Genomic DNA, 17,788 nt, shown 5'->3' with positions numbered 1-17,788 from the left:
TTTGTGTTGACTCCGACCCTTCCTCTTCCTCCTCCTCTTCCTCCTCCTCCTCCTCCTCCTCCTCCTGCAGGGATGAAGAGATCAGGGAGAAGTGTGGCGAGGATGCCGTCCACTACCTGTCCTTCCAGCGTCACATCATCGGCCTGCTGGTCGTAGTCGGCGTCCTCTCCGTCGGCATCGTCCTGCCCGTCAACTTCTCCGGAGACCTTCTGGGTGAGAACAACGCCGCCGTCCCTCTGGATTCATAAAAATGGAAATGAATAACTGTTTTGTGTTTACATTTTCATTTTTATTTATCATTGTTGTAGGTCTATGGTACGACGGTACGACGGAGTATTAGGGCCACATTGAAGAAAAAAAATAAATCTGAGATTTAGAGAATAAAGTCATAATATTATAAAGTAGTAATTTTACTTGTTATTTTCTTTTCTTTCTCGTAAAGTTATGACTTTATTCTCGTAATATTCTGACTTTATTGTGTAAATCTCAGATGTGTTTTCCCTCAATGTGGCCCTAATACTCTGTAGTACATTGTCTCTTTGGCCCTCACTGCATTAGACTGATATACTATATACTATAAACTGTGTTACCTTCATCACAATGATTCGATGTTTTGTGGCTCCAAACAGATTTAATTTTTTTAGTTTTTTCCTAAATGGCTCTTTTGATAGTAAAGGTTGCTGACCCCTGGTCTAGAGTTAGCTCGTCTAGTTAGCCTCCAGCTAGTTGACCTTCAACCAGTCAATAACAAACTGGTCCAGATATAAAGACTCTGACAACGAGAGGAACTCTGCAGGGAGACAACCCTCAATATGACAAACATGATGTCTAAGAAAAACCAACACCTCTAATATTCAGATATTCACAACACATATGTTGAAGTTTGTTGAAAGCGTTTGAACGTTTGACTCTTCTCACCTTGTCTCACCGTCTCACCTTGTCTCACCGTCTCTCACCTTGTCTCACCGTCTCTCACCTTGTCTCACCGTCTCTCACCTTGTCTCACCGTCTCTTACTGTGTCTCACCTTGTCTCACCTTGTCTCACCTTGTCTCACCTTGTCTGACCGTGTCTCACCTTGTCTCACCTTGTCTCACCGTGTCTCACCGTGTCTCACCGTGTCTCACCTTGTCTCACCGTCTCTCACCTTGTCTCACCGTCTCTCACCTTGTCTCACCGTCTCTCACCTTGTCTCACCGTCTCTTACCGTGTCTCACCTTGTCTCACCTTGTCTCACCTTGTCTCACCGTGTCTCACCGTGTCTCACCTTGTCTCACCTTGTCTCACCGTGTCTCACCTTGTCTCACCTTGTCTCACCTTGTCTCACCTTGTCTCACCTTGTCTCACCTTGTCTCACCGTGTCTCACCTTGTCTCACCTTGTCTCACCGTGTCTCACCGTGTCTCACCGTGTCTCACCTTGTCTCACCTTGTCTCACCGTGTCTCACCTTGTCTCACCTTGTCTCACCGTGTCTCACCTTGTCTCACCTTGTCTCACCGTGTCTCACCTTGTCTCACCTTGTCGCACCGTGTCTCACCTTGTCTCACCGTGTCTCACCTTGTCTCACCTTGTCTCACCGTGTCTCACCGTGTCTCACCTTGTCTCACCTTGTCTCACCTTGTCTCACCGTGTCTCACCTTGTCTCACCGTGTCTCACCGTGTCTCACCTTGTCTCACCTTGTCTGACCGTGTCTGACCGTGTCTCACCTTGTCTCACCGTGTCTCACCTTGTCTCACCTTGTCTCACCGTGTCTCACCGTGTCTCACCGTGTCTCACCTTGTCTCACCTTGTCTCACCTTGTCTCACCGTGTCTCACCTTGTCTCACCTTGTCTCACCTTGTCTCACCTTGTGTCTGATTGATTTTAGTCAGAATTATCAGTAAAGGTGCTTTCCTAAGCCAAGGAGTCCCCGGACCCCCTTCTAAAGAAGGTAACAGCAGTCAGGTCAGAACTGTAGGTCTGCAGGTCTACAGCTCTACGGGTCTACAGGTCTACAGGTGTACAGGTCTGTAGGTCTCTAGTTCTATAGTTCTACAGGTCTGTAGTTCTGTGGGTCTACAGGTCTGTAGGTCTGTAGGTCTGTAGTTCTGTGGGTCTACCGGGTTGCAGGTCTACAGGTCTACAGGTCTACGGGTATACAGGTCTGTAGGTCTGTAGTTGTGTAGTTCTACAGGTCTGTGGGTCTACAGGTCTGTAGGTCTACGGGTCTACAGGTCTGTAGGTCTACAGGTCTGTAAGTCTGCAGGTCTCTAGGTCTACAGGTCTGTAGGTCTGTAGTTCTACAGGTGTGTAGGTCTGTAGGTGTGTGTTTGCTGTCTGATGGTAGATGGTGGTTTTAGCTCGTCCTGGACACCGTCTGATCAGGTACTTCATTCTGGAGGTCTCTCTGGTAAAGTAACTATAGTTACCAGATAAATGTAGTGCTGTACAAAGTACCATAGTGACAGTAGATAATAAAAGTATAGTAGAAGTAGAAAGTAGCAGGACGTGGAAATACTCAAGTAAAGTACCTCAAACGTGTCCTCATTCAAACGTGTCCTCATTCAAACGTGTCCTTATTCAAACGTGTCCTCATTCAAACGTGTCCTTATTCAAACGTGTCCTCATTCAAACGTGTCCTCATTCAAACGTGTCCTTATTCAAACGTGTCCTCATTCAAACGTGTCCTTATTCCAGCCTCCTCCTCCTCCTGTGATTTAAAAATGACGACTTCACACGTTTTAACAGGAAATCAGTCACGAAGGTTTCCTGATGACTTCTGCTTGTGTTTGTTCCAGAAAACAACGCCTACAGCTTCGGACGCACCACGATAGCCAACCTGAAGTCTGGGTGAGTCCCTGTTAGCTTAGCTTAGCACAAAGACTGGAAGCAGGGGGAAACTGTTAGCCTATCAAAAGAGACAAAAGCCTCTTCCAATAACTCTGTTGCGGTGGTTTTGAGTTGCTCATAACAGTAAAGATTTTATATTTTGGGAGATTTGTGTGAAATTGAAATGTGTGTTTTCTGTGTTCAGGACGAATCTGTTGTGGCTTCACACTTCGTTTGCCTTCATGTATCTGCTGCTGACCGTCTACAGCATGAGGAGACACACGTCCAAGATGCACTACAAGGAGGACGACCTGGTACGATAAATAACTCGTAGCCTCACCTGTAGCATCACTCTCACCTTCACCTGCGTAGATCTGCTTTTCAAATAGCTGTCAGTCGTTGTCGTGGCAACAATCTTTATCCAAGAAATATATGGAACAAAGAACTGATATTTTTTCTTTGTAGCCGGTTAACGTTTTATTGTAACCGGTTAAAGTGGTTTAAGTTCTATCGTAGCTGGTTAAAGTTTTATCATAACCGGTTAACGTTTATCGTAGCCGGTTAGAGTTTATCGTAGCTGGTTAAAGTTTTATCGTAGCCGGTTAAAGTTTTATCGTAGCCAGTTATAAAGTTTATCGTAGCCAGTTATAAAGTTTATCGTAGCCGGTTAAAGTTTTATCGTAGCCGGTTAAAGTTTTATCGTAGCCGGTTAAAGTTTTATCGTAGCCGGTTAAAGTTTTATCGTAGCCGGTTAAAGTTTATCGTAGCCGGTTAAAGTTTTATCGTAGCCGGTTAAAGTTTTATCGTAGCCGGTTAAAGTTTTATCGTAGCCGGTTAAAGTTTTATCGTAGCCGGTTAGAGTTTTATCGTAGCCGGTTAGAGTTTTATCGTAGCCGGTTAGAGTTTTATCGTAGCCGGTTAAAGTTTTATCGTAGCCGGTTAAAGTTTTATCGGAAACGTTAAAGTTTTATCGTAGCCGGTTAAAGTTTTATCGTAGCCGGTTAAAGTTTTATCGGAAACGTTAAAGTTTTATCGTAGCCGGTTAGATTTTTATCGTAGCCGGTTAGATTTTTATCGTAGCCAGTTAAAGTTTTATCGTAGCCGGTTAATGTTTTATCGTAGCCGGTTAAAGTTTTATCGTAGCCGGTTAAAGTTTTATCGTAAGAGGTTAGATTTTTATCGTAGCTGTTTAAAGTTTGTCAAAGAGCTGAAAAATTTCGTTTGTTAGCTAACCTCATTTCCTGTGGTTGTTTCACAGTAAAGGCCTAACACTGATTTCACAATAAAAGACAGTTATATTATTATTGGTTTGAAATGTTAATAGTTCTTCAACATGAAAACAGACAAACATGGAGGATCAGAGTTCTGCTGTTTGTGTCTTTCAGGTGAAGCGAACTTTATTCATTAACGGCATCTCTAAATACGCCGAGGAGATTCACATCAAACAACACTTTGAGTAAGTTCTTCTTCTTCTTCTTCTTCTTCTGCTTCTTCTGCTTTTTCTTCTTCTTCTGCTTCTTCTTCTTCTTCTGCTTCTTCTGCTTTTTCTTCTTCTTCTGCTTCTTCTTCTGCTTCTTCTTCTGCTTCTTCTGCTTCTTCTGCTTTTTCTTCTTCTTCTGCTTCTTCTTCTGCTTCTTCTGCTTCTTCTGCTTCTTCTGCTTTTTCTTCTTCTGCTTCTTCTGCTTCTTCTGCTTCTTCTGCTTTTTCTTCTTCTTCTGCTTGTTCTTCTTCTTCTGCTTCTTCTTCTTCTTCTTCTGCTTCTTCTGCTTTTTCTTCTTCTTCTGCTTGTTCTTCTTCTTCTTCTTCTTCTTCTTCTTCTTCTTCTTCTGCTTCTTCTGCTTTTTCTTCTTCTTCTGCTTGTTCTTCTTCTTCTTCTTCTGCTTGTTCTTCTTCTTGTTCTTCTGCTGCTCCTCCTTCTTCTTCTTCTTCTTCTGCTCCTCCTTCTTCTTTCTGATTTCTCTCCTGACATAAGTAGAGTAAGTCGAGTAGAATGTTTCCTGGTCGGTCGTATTGGTGGAAAGACTTGAGCCCGTTGTAACCGTTCTTCTCCTCCAGACAGGCGTATGAGAACTGCACGGTGCTGGAGGCTCGGATCTGCTACAACGTGGCCAAACTGATGTCTCTGAACGCAGAGAGGTGAGGCAGAGCGTCAGGGCCCAGTGCATGCTGGGACACACTCCAGCTTCGTGTTAACTGCTAAGACAAAACAACTTCTTAAACTTCTTACTATCACTTATTGTGATTTTTGTTAACTTTTCTAACACTAGACTCTGCAGGGGAAAAGTTATATCATACACTTCTTTTTACTTTGGAAAAGTTTTAATCTATAAAGGACATGTAATGTTTTATACTTCTGGTGAATATAATCCATCAATCTGATTTCCATAGATGTATTTAGTATCTACAGTTCCCTTTGTTAACGTCTTATTTTGAAAAGCGGACGTAGTCCCACGTGTTTACTTCCTGTAACTTCTCCAAGGTGGTCTCTAGCTCTCCCGTCAGCTCCGTTCTCTTTATCCATCCATGGTCAGCTCCATCGGGGCCGTTTCAATGCAGAGAACATAAATGTCAGTATCTGGGTGCTCTACAGTCGTAGCGTCGGCCCGTTTGACCACGGAGACGAGAGCGACGGCCGGCTCCACCGCCACGTTACCGCCATACCATAACGTTACCACCATACCATAACGGTACCTGCTAACTTTTTCTCACTTTTTTTCGCCTATTTTTGGACATTTTTCAGCCGTTTTTCAGACATATTTCGGACTTTTGTTTGAACATATTTTTACCTTTTTTTCAGACATATTTTGGGACATATTGTGACCTTTTTTAGAAGTTAGCATGCAGCTTTAGCTCTGCTCTGTCTAGCTCTGCTTTTCCTGTCAATGTGTGAAACCCAAAGTGTTTCCATCCTTTACTGGATGTGTAGTGTTTACCACGCTGGATTTAACATGGGAGGGTGCAGGTCGTATCCACGACGACCCTCCAACGTTTTAGACTCTGAGGTTTGTTTTGTTTGACGGATACGGAACGGATATGACGTCACGTTACTCAGACTACCACAATAAAAGCGGTGACTTCCTTCTACCTCCACATAGACTCAGATGAGCAGATAGATCGATTCTGGCATTAAAGCATCGATTTAGAAATTGTAAAAAAATCTCGAAACATAGGTGATTGGATTTTTTTTTCCTACCCATAATGCTTTGTGTGTTTGTGTTTGTCAGGAAGAAGACGGAGCGCAGTAAGAAGTTCTTCACTGACCTGATGGCGAAGGAACACGTTCCCACCATGATCAACCCCAAACCCTGCGGACACCTCTGCTGCTGCGCCATCACCGGCTGCGAGGAGGTGACGCTAACGCTAACGCTAACGCTCTGTTCACACATACTGAGTCTGAGGAGCTTCTCACTAGCCTGAAGCTAGCAGACATTATGATGAAGAGTCATGTGGTTTTACATCCTGATGATCATGTTGATGAGAGGAGCTGGTTAATAGCCTGTTAGCATGTTAGCAGTGATTCAGCAGCCTACATCTGTCCTGCAGGAGGAGGCGGTCAGCTACTACACCAAGACGGAGGCCAAGCTGAAGGAGGAGTACAGGAAGGAGAAGGAGAAGGTCCACACCAAACCGCTGGGCATGGCCTTCGTCACCTTCCAGAACGAGTCCATGACCGCCATGTGAGCCTCACGTTACCCTGCTCTGACCCCGCCTCCTCCTGCTCCTCCTCCTCTGACCCCGCCTCCTCCTCTCTCTTACCCCGCCTCCTCCTCTCTCTAACCCCGCCTCCTCCTCTCTCTAACCCCGCCTCCTCCTCCTCTGACCCCACCTCCTCCTCTCTCTTACCCCGCCTCCTCCTCTCTCTAACCCCGCCTCCTCCTCTCTCTAACCCCGCCTCCTCCTCTCTCTAACCCCGCCTCCTCCTCTCTCTAACCCCGCCTCCTCCTCTCTAACCCCGCCTCCTCCTCTCTCTTACCCCGCCTCCTCCTCTCTCTAACCCCGCCTCCTCCTCTCTCTAACCCCGCCTCCTCCTCTCTCTTACCCCGCCTCCTCCTCTCTCTAACCCCGCCTCCTCCTCTCTAACCCCGCCTCCTCCTCTCTCTTACCCCGCCTCCTCCTCTCTCTAACCCCGCCTCCTCCTCTCTCTAACCCCGCCTCCTCCTCTCTAACCCCGCCTCCTCCTCTCTCTTACCCCGCCTCCTCCTCTCTCTAACCCCGCCTCCTCCTCTCTCTAACCCCGCCTCCTCCTCTCTCTAACCCCACCTCCTCCTGCTCCTCCTCCTCTGACCCCACCTCCTCCTCCTCTCTAACCCCGCCTCCTCCTCCTCTCTGACCCCGCCTCCTTCTCTCTCTGACCCCACCTCCTCCTCTTCTCTCCTCCTCTGACCCCACCTCCTCCTCTTCTCTCCTGCTCTGACCCCACCTCCTCCTCTTCTCTCCTCCTCTGACCCCACCTCCTCCTCTTCTCTCCTCCTCTGACCCCACCTCCTGCTCTAACCCCGCCTCCTCCTCTTCTCTCCTCCTCCTCTCTGACCCCTCCTCCTCTCACTCACTCTTCCTCTCTGACTCCTCCTCCTCTCTCTAACCCCGCCTCCTCCTCCTCTCTGACCCCGCCTCCTCCTCTTCTCGGACTCCTCCGTCTCCTCCTCTCTGACTCCTCCTCCTCTCTATTCCTCCTCCTCCTCCTCCTCCTCCTCTCTCTGACTCCTCCTCCTCTGTTTCTACAGTATTCTGAAGGACTTTAACGCCTGTCAGGTTCAGGGTTGTCGGTGTCGTCAGGAGCCTCGTTCCTCTCAGTTCAGCGAGGCGCTTCACGTTCACAGCTGGAGCGTTTCGTACGCTCCCGACCCGCAGAACGTCCGCTGGTACGTCCACGTCTCCACCCGCCTAAAAAACACCAGCACATACCAAACAAACGCACCCATCACCCTCTCACGCTGACGTGTCCTCTGGTTTCTTCCTGCAGGGAGCACCTGTCGCTGGGTGGGATCTCCTGGTGGATCCGCTGCTTCATCATCAACGTCATCCTCTTCCTCCTGCTCTTCTTCCTCACCACGCCCGCCATCATCATCTCCACCATGGACAAGTTCAACGTCACAAAGCCTGTCGAGTATCTCAACGTAAGAAAACCACAACCAGCCTTCTAGTGAAGCCGATCTACAGTAGAGCTGGTCTGATACCAGTTCTTCTTCTCTGACTCTGCTGGTTGATGGTTGATGGTAGTTTTATTGGTAGTAATGGTCTGATACCAGTTCTTCTTCTCTTGTTTTGAACAGAATCCCATCGTCACTCAGTTCTTCCCCACTCTGCTGCTCTGGGCTTTCTCTGCTCTGCTGCCCACCATCGTCTACTACTCGGCCTTCTTCGAGGCTCACTGGACCAGGTAACACTGCTGCTTCCTACGCCAGCTCCTCTTCAAGTACTACCATACAACATCAGCACTACAATACACTATAAAACAACATCAGCACTACAATACACTATAAAACAACATCAGCACTACAATACACTATAAAACAACATCAGCACTACAATACACTATAAAACAACATCAGTACTATAATACATCAGCCTCATTTGACCCTGATTTGATCTTGATTTCACCTTGATTTGACCCTGATTTGGCCTTGATTTTGCCTTGATTTGACCTTGATTTGATCTTGATTTCACCTTGATTTGACCCTGATTTGGCCTTGATTTCACCTTGATTTGATCTTGATTTCACCTTGATTTCACCCTGATTTGACCTCTGCTGTGTGTCTGCAGGTCTGGAGAAAACAGGACGACGATGCATAAATGTTACACCTTCCTGATCTTCATGGTTCTGCTGCTGCCGTCTCTCGGACTCAGCAGGTAATAAACACTGCGTGCGGTGAGAATCCGTCCCCGAGTGACCTTTGACCTCTGCTGTCCTCACTGAATCCTCTCTGTTTTCCAGTCTGGATGTTTTCTTCCGATGGCTCTTTGATAGGAAGTTCCTGGCTGATGCCACAGTCAGATTTGAGTAAGTACTGTTTTATTTCCAGTAGACGTCACTTTTAAGATATTTTATAATCTGAACACGGCCTGGACTATCTGTCGCCTTTCTTCATGTATTTGTACTCCGTTTCTCTGCACTTGTCTACGGAGTATTAATAAAGTTTGATTGATCGTCAGTAGTACTCGAGTCCTCGTCTCTGGTGGGACGTTCTGCTCTAACGGAGGTGCCGTGTCCCCTTCAGGTGCGTCTTCCTGCCGGATAACGGAGCGTTCTTCGTCAACTACGTCATCGCCTCTGCGTTCATCGGTAACGCCATGGACCTGCTGAGGATCCCCGGCTTGCTCATGTACATGATCCGACTGTGCCTGGCTCGCTCCGCCGCCGACCGCCGCAACGTCAAGAGGGTGAGGACGGATGCCGACTGAGCACGCGTCCTGATGGACAAAATATCGGAGTCCTTTATTGTTTCACCTGGATGATCTAAGAGTAGCTAAGTTGTCTGTCCACTCCAGAGTTCAGGTATCTAGTGTGTGATGAGTCATCGCTGCCTCGTGGTGGCGCTGCCGAGGCTGTTTCCTGTTATAAACTTTGTCTTTTCGTCCCCGCAGCACCAGGCCTATGAGTTTCAGTTCGGAGCGGCGTACGCCTGGATGATGAACGTCTTCACGGTGGTGATGGCGTACAGCATCACCTGCCCCATCATCGTCCCCTTCGGTCAGTCTCAACCACGCAACAGCCCATAATACTGCATCAGTACTACAGTACAGTATCAGTACTGAAGTATTAATACTAGTACCTAGTCTCTAAACACTGAACTCACCTGTCTCCCTGCAGGTCTGATGTACATGTTGCTGAAACACCTGGTGGACCGATACAACATGTACTACGCCTACCTGCCCTCCAAACTGGACAAGAAGATCCACTCTGGAGCCGTCACCCAGGTGGTGGCGGCTCCCATCCTCTGCCTCTTCTGGCTGCTCTTCTTCTCCACCGTGCGCACAGGTAAGCCCCGCCCCCCCCCGACGAGTCCTAATAGAGTCAGTCGGGACGAGTCCTAACGGAGTCAGTCGAGACGAGTCCTAACATAGTCAGTCGGGACAAGTCCTAACGGAGTCAGTCGAGACGAGTCCTAACAGAGTCAGTCGAGACGAGGAGTCCTAACAGAGTCAGTCGAGACGAGTCCAAATAGAGTCAGTAGAGACGAGTCCAAACAGAGTCAGTCGAGACGAGTCCTAATGGAGTCAGTAGAGACGAGTCCTAACAGAGTCAGTCGAGACAAGTCCTAATGGAGTCAGTAGAGACGAGTCCTAACAGAGTCAGTCGAGACAAGTCCTAATGGAGTCAGTAGAGACGAGTCCTAACAGAGTCAGTCGAGACAAGTCCTAATAGAGTCAGTAGAGACGAGTCCAAACAGAGTCAGTCGAGACGAGTCCTAATGGAGTCAGTAGAGACGAGTCCTAACAGAGTCAGTCGAGACAAGTCCTAATGGAGTCAGTAGAGACGAGTCCTAACAGAGTCAGTCGAGACAAGTCCTAATGGAGTCAGTAGAGTCCGTCAAGACGAGTCCTAACGGAGTCAGTCGAGACGAGTCCTAACGGAGTCAGTAGAGACAAGTCCTAATGGAGTCAGTAGAGACGAGTCCTAACAGAGTCAGTCGAGACAAGTCCTAACGGAGTCAGTAGAGACGAGTCCTAACAGAGTCAGTCGAGACAAGTCCTAATGGAGTCAGTAGAGACGAGTCCTAACAGAGTCAGTCGAGACAAGTCCTAATGGAGTCAGTAGAGTCCGTCAAGACGAGTCCTAACGGAGTCAGTAGAGACGAGTCCTAACGGAGTCAGTAGAGACGAGTCCTAACGGAGTCAGTCGAGACGAGTCCTAACGGAGTCAGTAGAGACAAGTCCTAATGGAGTCAGTAGAGACGAGTCCTAACAGAGTCAGTCGAGACAAGTCCTAATGGAGTCAGTAGAGACGAGTCCTAACAGAGTCAGTCGAGACAAGTCCTAATGGAGTCAGTAGAGACGAGTCCTAACAGAGTCAGTCGAGACAAGTCCTAATGGAGTCAGTAGAGACGAGTCCTAACAGAGTCAGTCGAGACAAGTCCTAATGGAGTCTGTAGAGTCCGTCAAGACGAGTCCTAACGGAGTCAGTAGAGACGAGTCCTAACGGAGTCAGTAGAGACGAGTCCCGATAGTCAGTCGAGACGAGTCCTAACGGAGTCAGTAGAGACGAGTCCCGATAGGGTCAGTAGGGTCAGTAGAGACGAGTCCCGATAGGGTCAGTAGGGTCAGTAGAGACGAGTCCCGATAGCCCGTCGAGACGAGTCCTAACGGAGTCAGTAGAGACGAGTCCCGATAGCCCGTCGAGACGAGTCCTAACGGAGTCAGTAGAGACGAGTCCCGATAGGGTCAGTAGAGACGAGTCCCGATAGTCCGTCGAGACGAGTCCTAACGGAGTCAGTAGAGACGAGTCCCGATAGAGTCAGTAGGGTCAGTAGAGACGAGTCCCGATAGTCCGTCGAGACGAGTCCTAACGGAGTCAGTAGAGACGAGTCCCGATAGAGTCAGTAGGGTCAGTAGAGACGAGTCCCGATAGTCAGTCGAGACGAGTCATAACGGAGTCAGTAGAGACGAGTCCCGATAGAGTCAGTAGGGTCAGTAGAGACGAGTCCCGATAGAGTCAGTCGAGACGAGTCCTAACGGAGTCAGTAGAGACGAGTCCCGATAGAGTCAGTAGGGTCAGTAGAGACGAGTCCCGATAGTCAGTCGAGACGAGTCCTAACGGAGTCAGTAGAGACGAGTCCCGATAGAGTCAGTCGAGACGAGTCATAACGGAGTCAGTAGAGACGAGTCCCGATAGAGTCAGTCGAGACGAGTCATAACGGAGTCAGTAGAGACGAGTCCCGATAGTCCGTCGAGACGAGTCCTAACGGAGTCAGTAGACATACATTATACTTGTGTTTGTTGTTGTTGTTGAATGCTAAGTAATGCTAACTGCTAATCTGCCGCCAGGTTTCGAGACGCCGACCTCGATGTTCACTCTGGTGGTTCTGATCGTCACCATCGTGGTCTGTCTGTCTCACGTCTGCTTCGGACACTTCAAGTACCTCAGCGCTCACAACTACAAGGTAACTACGCCAGCTGTTTTATTAAAAGTTCTTCAAAGACGTGTACGAAACGTTGAAGTTGCTGTTCAGCACACAGTCTCACTCTGTGCCTCCGTCTCAGATCGACACCAAGGAGACCGACGTGGACGCTGTCGAGAACGGACGTCCAGCTCGTCCCACGTCCTCCCCGATCACCAAATCTCAGGTCAGTGGATCCAACTCCACTTCTTGTGTTTATTAGCTGACTAACAGACCAGAACAGTACGATGTGTTGTGATGTGTTGATGATGTGCAGCGCTGCTAGCTGTGGTGTCTTCCTGCTGGTTGACCTGTGTGTTGTGTTCTGGTGTTCCAGCAGCAGCAGCAGCAGCAGCAACAGCAGCAGCAGCAGCAGATGTACATCGCCCAGGTGCTCCAGGACCCGAACTCGGACGAGCCGGGCGGGGGCAGCGGCGAGGAGGACCGAGGGTCGTCACAGGACGAGGAGTTGCTGAACGGAGGCAACAGCATCAACGAGGCGGATTTTCAGTCAGGGGAGGACAGTCTGATCGCCAACGAGGTCCACCAGTAGCTGGAGGTGGAGCTAAAGGGAGGGGGCGGAGCTAGTTGAGGGTCTATACCCACACAACAGTTAGAGAATAAAGCTGACTGAATCACTACACACATAGACACACACACACAGATAGACTGACACGGTTAGCTCCACCCTCTCCCAGCTCGAAGACTTGACCCTGACTTGACGCCGGCGCCGGGTCGCCAACATCCAGTCCTGCACGTCTGTGGAAACTTGATGGACATCAAACTGTTTCTGCAGGAAGTCACTGTACATAACCACAAAGCCAAAAGTTTTTTTTGTTGTTTTTTTCTCGGGGTTGGGGGCGGGGTTTAAAAATTCGTGCCTGGGTTGGATTTCGTTTGTTCGCACTCGTGTCTTGACTCCTGATCAAGACGGGTCGCCGGGACTCGACCTGTGGAGTGGGTCGAAGCTGATGCTGACGCTGTCTTTCTCCTCGGCCTGGTGGACGCTTTCCACACGAACCCCCGTCGTCCCCCCGTCGAGTGCTAAATAAGTCGCCAACCGCCAGCTCTCGTAGTGGTAGAAGCCTCGCTTACGCAGACGCATCGCGGTCTCCCTTCCCTGGTCGCCGTTTTTCTTTTTTGTGCGTCACGGATTCAACACATCACCTGGAAGTTCTGTTTTGGTTTTTTTTACCTGCCAAGCTTTCGCTGCATGCTGTTAAAACGTGCTGTCTGGATTCATGACGTTGCCACCTGCAGACGATGTCATCCGTCGCAGGACTGTAGCGGCCGATGAACTCGCCGGATTTCCATCCCGATCCCAGCAGCACCTCCTCCTACCTGATTCCTCTTCAGTTGGACCGCTCCTCGACCGCCGAACCACCGAACCACCCAGACTCCACGCGATCATTTCTTTCATTTCTGGTTTTGATTTCAGCCGAACGACCTTAAATCAGGTGGCGAAGGGAACGTGGACGTTTGTGTCCGTGTTCATCGATCAGAAGTCTTCTCGTTAGGGGGACGGAGACGGTGAGAAGACGCTCTGGCAGCAGTAGTCGATAGTTTGAGCTCGGTAGACGCAGAAGAGTAGCGCTTTTCGTCCGGACCGTCTACCCTCAACGCCTGAAGCTGTCGGGACTCAAGGGACAACGTTTTCTGTTTGTGTGTGCGTGTGTGTGTGCGCGTGTGTGCGTGTGTGTGTGTGTGTGTGTGCGCGCGTGTGTGTGTGTGTGTGTGTGTGTGTGCGCGTGTGTGTGTGTGCGCGTGTGTGTCCAGTAGCTTATTGTGCACCAACCTGCACCATGAAGGATTCGGTGACATCACCAGGTCACCAAAACACCGCAACATCTGGCTAACAAGCTCCCTAAACCGGCTGTCTGTCTCCCGTAGACGGAGCTCAACCAGCTGACCTTTGACCTTTGACCTTCACCTCCTCGACGCCGTCACTGCTGCAGTTTGAGCCCAAACGGTCGCGTTTATATTTAGTCCAACTGAAATATCACCAGATGTTTCATCTCTGTGTGTCCGGGACGTAGACGGGTCCACGACGTAGACGGGTCCGGGACGTAGACGGGTCCACGACGTCTTCAGCTTCTCTTACAAAAAAGCCCAAAGCCTAGCTTAGCACAAAGCTTAGCTTAGCACAAAGCCTAGCTTAGCATAACGCCTAGCTTAGCACAAAGCCTAGCTTAGCACAAAGCCTAGCTTAGCACAACGCCTAGCTTAGCATAAAGCCTAGCTTAGCATAACGCCTAGCTTAACATAAAGCCTAGCTTAGCATAACGCCTAGCTTAGCATAAAGCCTAGCTTAGCATAACGCCTAGCTTAGCATAAAGCCTAGCTTAGCATAAAGCCTAGCTCGTCGTTCTCCTCGTTAGTTTCTATCTGTGTTTGATATTAAGACCGAAGTATTGTCTTCTTGGTCCAGCTAGCTTAGCGGTAGCTTCTAGGTCTTGATGAAATATTTCACGAGGACATGCGCATTCATTACGCTGTGACACTTCCTGCTAGGACCGGGTCTCTGTGCTAAGCTAAGCTAGGCTAACAGTACTTCCTGTCTCTGTGCTAAGCTAGGCTAGGCTAACAGTACTTCCTGTCTCTGTGCTAAGCTAGGCTAGGCTAACAGTACTTCCTGTCTCTGTGCTAAGCTAGGCTAAGCTAAGCTAGGCTAACAGTACTTCCTGTCTTTGTGCTAAGCTAGGCTAGGCTAAACGTCTTCTACAGAATCCTGAATATTCACCTCGGAAGGTTTTTCAGCTTTTTGATAATTCTCTGAAACGTCGGCGATGATGGAGGTTCAGTCGTCACTTTCCCATGATCCTCTTGGTGTCTGATGACGTGTGCCAGCCGGGGCCTCTTTCTTCTGATTGGAGGGTTTTTGGAGGGAAAATGGCGGCGACCTCCATCTTCACCGTAAACGAGCTCGCGCTGCTTTCATCACGTTGCTTTCATCACGTTGCTTTCATCACGTTGACTTCATCACGTTGCTTTCATCACGTTGCTTTCATCACGTTGACTTCATCACGTTGACTTCATCACGTTGCTTTCATCACGTTGACTTCATCACGTTGACTTCATCACGTTGACTTCATCCTCCAGCTGATCTCTGGTTTCACTTCATCACTTTGAAAATCAAGTTTAATCTCCCCGTATGCAGTTTCTATTGGACGCCTGCCGTCCAATCAGAATCCGGTATTTTCTGCGTTATACAGTCTGAAAGGTCTGAGTCACTGGAGCGCCTCTACGTCGAGACGGGAGGAAGTGGACGATGACTTGAGATCATGTTCACGAGTTCACATGTAGAACCTATTTTGGCATCACCGGCGACGCCTCGGTGCCGGTCCGACCCGTAGTGGACAAACACCAACGTTCGTGAACAATAGAGCTGCAGTTGCTGGTCTAGTCGTTATCGGTTGCCATGGCAACAGGAAGCCAACCCGGCTGGTGGCAGCATCGTCAGGAAGCGAGAGGAGAAATAGTTTCGTTTCGGTGCAGCAGTGCAGCGACGGAGTAGTCTCAGGTGTTCGTTTGTTTTCCTCCAATAATGTTTACATCAGTTTACGTTGCAGTGTGTGTGCGTGTGTGCGTGCGTGTGCGTGCGTGCGTGTGTGTGTGTGCGTGTGTGTGTGTGCGTGTGTGGGCGGACACAGAGCTGAACTATGAAAGCTGTAGCCACCAGGACGTCGGTGGCTGTCGGTCACCGTCGGTCGGTGGCTACACGCCGGAGAACCTGCAGCGTTTGAGTCCAGATGATGTTTTTGTTTTGTTTTTTTGGTTTCCACGTCACCTCCAGCCGGCCGTCTGCCGTCGGCACTCCGGCCGAGATTGTACACACACACGAAACTGAAAGTGACGGAGAGCTCAAAGTGGATCTGAGGTCTGAGACTAGATGAGGTTCTGATCAGCAGCTCTCAACCCGACAGTCTGATTATGTGGTCGGAGACAAAATAAAGACGTAATCATGACGAGAAGAAATACCCATAAATAAAAACGCGTTGTCTTAACCATACCTGTCGACCTTTAGACCTTAAAGAAGGAGGATTTCTAAACCCCAGTGGTGGTCTGAGGGGTCTGAGGGGGTCTGGGGGGTCTGAAGGGTCTGGGGGGGTCTGAGGATTTCTAAAGGTTTGCGCCACAACAACTTTCCGCTGCGTCGAGTGAGGCTTAACTTCGGGCGCTGCATGCTGTGGCGAGCGCAGGTTAAACATGAGCTCAAACCGCGCTGTGTCGCGAGCATCGACGGCTCTCTTCCACCAGGAAACGACAGTTGGTGTAGCTCTATAGTCGTCCGGGTGGAAACAGAGATTAAACACTATTCAGTTCCAGAAACAGGTTGAGATAACGAAAAGGAAAAAATGGCAAATATGTTGTTAAATACTTCTTATATATAAAATACTAATTTAAAACCATGTTTTCAGTCCTGATCAATATTAAACTGTTTCACATCTCAGAGAACGGATCAATAATAATAATCTAATAATGAACAATGTGATGAGATGATGAAGTCATCAGAACTTTATGTGATACGAGACGTGATTATCTGTCAGATTAATAAGAATCAACCGTCTCGTTGGTTTTGGCAGATTCAAAGTTCATATTTGATCTGTTGATGAAAACCATGTGATGTGGTTGAAAGCTCCAGAACAGCTACTGCGTGGTGAGATTATTGAGCAGGTCAAGAATCAAACTTTCAAACTCCTCTCTGTTAACCGACCGCGACTTCTCATGACGAGACGCTAACGGAGCGTCAACGCTTCAGAACAAACGTGTCGTCTCCACAGCTTCGGGGTCAAACTGAAGGTTGAGAGCTGCTGCGTTCACTGACCCCTCGGTGACGTAGGAACTGAAGATGCTCATGTAACTAAAAGAAGTCTGGTATTTTTGTAACCTGCTGACTGAAGTATTTGATACTGAACGTGTATTAAAGGAACGTTGATAGAAGCTGTTGTAACATGTAACTGAAGGTTTTTAATAATCAGACGCTGCTTTTTGCTTTTCTTAGTTTTTTAAATTGTTGCTGAAGTTGTGAAAAGACGAATGTGAACCGAAGACGGACGAGTGTGAAACGAAACGTCGGCTACCGGAAGTGAAAATCATGTAAAATAATAAAATGTGTGTAAATAGCCATCGAACTGCACCGTCGTCGTCGGAGACGAACACTACTCAGCGTCTCATCTCACGGACTCCGACCTGGCGGTCTATTGGTCTGTTTTTTCTTTTAATTTATTGCTGTGAGAATATTTATTTTTACTTTTGTTTCCAGGTCGTCTGTACAGTGAAACGTTTGTCTTATTTATGTTACTTGATCAATAAAATTGGCTTTCATCCGTCACGTTGTCCTGTGTTTGTGGACGAGAAGTCAAATAGCTGCCACATAACATGCAACCTGCAGCCTGAGACAAGCGCCCTGCAGCATGCCGCAAGCGACATGCGGCAAGCGTCCTGCAGCCGGAGACAAGCGACATGCAGCATGCGACAAGCGCCCTGCAGCATGCTACGAGCGGCCTGCAGCCTGAGGCATGCGACAAGCAACCTGCAGCAGGCAACAAGCAGCCTGCAGCCTGAGACATGCGACAAGCGACCTGCAGCCTGTGACCTGCAGCAGGCAACAAGCGACCTGCAGCATGCGACAAACGATATGCAGCATGCAACCTGCAGCATGCATCGAGTGACTTGCTGAATATGACCTGCTGCATGCGACATGCAACCTGCAGCATGCGACAAAGGGCCTGCATCATGCCACAAGCGACCTGCAGCATTCAACAAGCGACCTGCTACCTGCAACACGTTGTTCTTTGTTTGTTGATGGACGATAAATCCAAGCAAACAACTGAGCCGAGAGCAGCGATCAATAACTGACCGTCTCTAGAATCAGCGGCTCT

At 48.7% G+C, this 17,788-nt stretch overlaps 1 protein-coding gene across 3 annotated transcripts in view; it reads left to right on the top strand.

The window, feature by feature from the left end:
- The window catches only part of LOC141765190 (CSC1-like protein 2), a 31,701-nt gene extending 14,465 nt beyond the window's left edge, over positions 1-17,236 (top strand). For 2 of the 3 annotated variants that reach the window (XM_074631223.1, XM_074631224.1), the window contains 18 exons: positions 71-213; positions 2,778-2,829; positions 3,014-3,122; positions 4,194-4,264; positions 4,864-4,944; positions 6,033-6,156; positions 6,352-6,485; positions 7,533-7,670; positions 7,772-7,925; positions 8,082-8,188; positions 8,572-8,658; positions 8,744-8,809; positions 9,027-9,189; positions 9,394-9,499; positions 9,620-9,787; positions 11,794-11,909; positions 12,010-12,093; positions 12,244-17,236. In XM_074631223.1, the coding sequence (XP_074487324.1) occupies positions 71-213; positions 2,778-2,829; positions 3,014-3,122; positions 4,194-4,264; positions 4,864-4,944; positions 6,033-6,156; positions 6,352-6,485; positions 7,533-7,670; positions 7,772-7,925; positions 8,082-8,188; positions 8,572-8,658; positions 8,744-8,809; positions 9,027-9,189; positions 9,394-9,499; positions 9,620-9,787; positions 11,794-11,909; positions 12,010-12,093; positions 12,244-12,459 (2,119 nt within the window). In that variant the 3' untranslated portion in view covers positions 12,460-17,236. The remainder of the gene's footprint in view (positions 1-70; positions 214-2,777; positions 2,830-3,013; positions 3,123-4,193; positions 4,265-4,863; positions 4,945-6,032; positions 6,157-6,351; positions 6,486-7,532; positions 7,671-7,771; positions 7,926-8,081; positions 8,189-8,571; positions 8,659-8,743; positions 8,810-9,026; positions 9,190-9,393; positions 9,500-9,619; positions 9,788-11,793; positions 11,910-12,009; positions 12,094-12,243) is intronic. The other variant, XM_074631222.1, reaches the window with a different exon arrangement.
- Positions 17,237-17,788: the final 552 nt, after the last annotated feature.

This window comes from Sebastes fasciatus, chromosome 3, assembly GCF_043250625.1.
Source record: "Sebastes fasciatus isolate fSebFas1 chromosome 3, fSebFas1.pri, whole genome shotgun sequence".
NCBI lineage: Eukaryota > Metazoa > Chordata > Actinopteri > Perciformes > Sebastidae > Sebastes > Sebastes fasciatus.
The sequence above is the reverse complement of the archived record's forward strand: the minus strand, read 5'-3'. Positions and strand labels throughout refer to the sequence as shown.